We start from the raw sequence: 2,302 nt of genomic DNA, 5'->3' as shown, positions 1-2,302 counted from the left end.
CGTCCCTATGATCTGTCCTACCTGCCTATCTTCTTTTCCACCTATCCACTCCACCCTCCTCCCTGAGCTATCACCTTCATCCCACCCCCACTCACCTATTGTAGTCTATGCTACTTTCTCCCCATTCTCACCCTCCTCTCATTTATCTCTCCACCCTGCAGGCACTCTGCCTGTATTCCTGATGAAGGGCTTTTGCCTGAAATGTCGATTTTACTGCTCCTCGGATGCTGCCTGAACTGCTGTGTTTTTCCAGCACCACTAATCCAGAATCTGGTTTCCAGCATCTGCAGTCTTTATTTTTACCTTTTTCCCCAGGGTACAGAGTCCAAAACTAGAGGGCATGGGTTTAAGGTGAGAGGGGAGAGTTTTAAAAGGGACCTAAGGGACAACTTTTTCAAGCAGAAGGTGGTGCACGCATGGAATGAGCTGACAGAGGAAGTTGGTACAACTACAACATTGGGAGAAAGTGAGGACTGCAGATGCTGGAGATCAGAGCTTAAAAATGTGTTGCTGGAAAAGCGCAGCAGGTCAGGCAGCATCAAAGGAGAAGGAGAATCGATGTTTCGGGCATAAGCCCTTCTTCCTGAAGGGCAAAATTCCCACGACACCAGGTTATAGTCCAACAGGTTTATTTGAAATTAGAAGCTTTCAGGGCGCTGCACCTTTGTCAGGTGAAGTCAGGGTACATCAACAGGAAGGGTTTACAGGGATGTGGGCCAAATGCTGGCAAAAGGGATTAGATGAATTTAGGATATCACGAACAGAAGGGTCTGTTTCTGTGCTGTACATCTCTCTGACCTTAAGAGGGTATAGAAAAACAGACGAGGGGGTGGTTCAGTGAGTGATTGACAGGAAGGGGGCGGGGTACCGTGTGATGGGGTTGGGCGTATAGTGAGTGACATAAAGGTCTGGGGTACGGTGAGTGAGTGTATGACATAAAGGGGCGGGCCATAGTGAAGAATGGACATGAAGGGGCGAAGTATGGTGAGTGATTGACATGAGGGGCGGGGTTTAGTATGTGAATGACATGGGGATTGGAGTTTTATGAGTGGTGGCCATGAGGTGGGCGGGGTTTCATGGGTGATTGACATGTGGGGGCGGGGTTTAGCATGTGAATGACATGGGGATTGGGGTTTCGTGAGTGGTGGCCATGAGGTGGTCGGGGTATGACGTATATTTGACATGGGGAGCGTATGCTGCCTGAACTGCTGTGCTCTTCCAGCACCACTAATCCAGAATGGGGAGCGGAGTACCGCTTGACATGAGAGGCGGGGTTCAGCGAATGATTGACATGAGGAGGGGCGGTGTACAGCGAGCGTTGGGCATGGGGGCGGAGCTCAGTGCCTGATTGACATGCGGTGGGACGGTGTACAGTGAGCATTTGCCATTGGAGGCGGGGTTTAGTGTCTGATTGACATGAAGGGGGCGGGTGAGAGAGGCGGAGACTTTAAATCGAGTCGGCTCACCGCTGCCATTCTGAAGCTGAGATAAACTGAGAGGGAAAAAAAAACCCAACGGAACGAAATCACCGGCGGGGTCTAAAAATGTATGAGGAGATGTCGGCCCATTTCCAACTGATTAATTAATTATTTTGTGTGTTTTTCATCCTCCCCGCTGGGGTTGTGCGTTATTCGCATTAACTTGATGACGATGAAGATGAAGGTGCTGATGAAGCTGCCTGACCCCGAACCCGAGGAGGAGGAGGAGGAGGACGAAGAGGAGGAGGACCCGAGGAAAGCGGCTCCTGCCATGCCACCGCCGCTCTCCGAGCTCTGGAAGGAGGGGGTGTACGAGTGGTTCGGCTCGGTGCTGACCTCGGCCCAGCGCCTGGAGTTCTGCTGCGGCCTGCTCGACCTGTGCCACCCGCTGGAGCTGCGCTTCCTGGGCTCCTGCCTGGAGGACCTGGCCCGCAAGGACTACCACTCGCTGCGCGACTCGGAGATCCGCGCCAACAGCGTCGCCGACCTGGCCGGCGTCGGCGACCCGCGGGACGAGGTGACCCGCAGCAAGCTGGTGGTCTCCCTGGCGCTGCTGGGCTCCGAGAACCGCGAGGCGGCCGCCGTGCTGGCCCGCGCCCTCACCCGCGGCCCGCTGCCCCTCTCCGAGCGCGGCGTCCAGGAGTTCCTGCTGCTGCTCACCATGGCGTCCAACCACCCGGCCTTCTCCTTCCACCAGAAGGAGACGCTCCGAAGGCAGCTCGCCGAGCTGCAGCGCAGGCCCGGCAGCGGGGGCCGAACCTCCCAGAGCTCCGGCTGCAAGGTAACCGGGGGGGGCGGGTATGGGGGGAGGGGGGGGCGGGTAT

The 2,302-nt window shown here is 56.0% G+C and overlaps 1 protein-coding gene across 1 annotated transcript in view; it reads left to right on the top strand.

Annotated features, from left to right (window-relative positions):
* Positions 1-723: 723 nt before the first annotated feature.
* LOC122564547 (zinc finger CCHC domain-containing protein 2-like) overlaps positions 724-2,302 on the top strand; it is a 66,306-nt gene continuing 64,727 nt past the window's right edge. Inside the window, exon 1 of the mRNA XM_043719603.1 lies at positions 724-2,259. Within this exon, the coding sequence (XP_043575538.1) occupies positions 1,645-2,259 (615 nt within the window). The 5' untranslated portion in view covers positions 724-1,644. The remainder of the gene's footprint in view (positions 2,260-2,302) is intronic.

The sequence above is a fragment of the Chiloscyllium plagiosum genome, chromosome 29 (genome assembly GCF_004010195.1).
Source record: "Chiloscyllium plagiosum isolate BGI_BamShark_2017 chromosome 29, ASM401019v2, whole genome shotgun sequence".
NCBI classification, from domain to species: Eukaryota; Metazoa; Chordata; class Chondrichthyes; order Orectolobiformes; family Hemiscylliidae; genus Chiloscyllium; species Chiloscyllium plagiosum.
The sequence above is the reverse complement of the archived record's forward strand: the minus strand, read 5'-3'. Positions and strand labels throughout refer to the sequence as shown.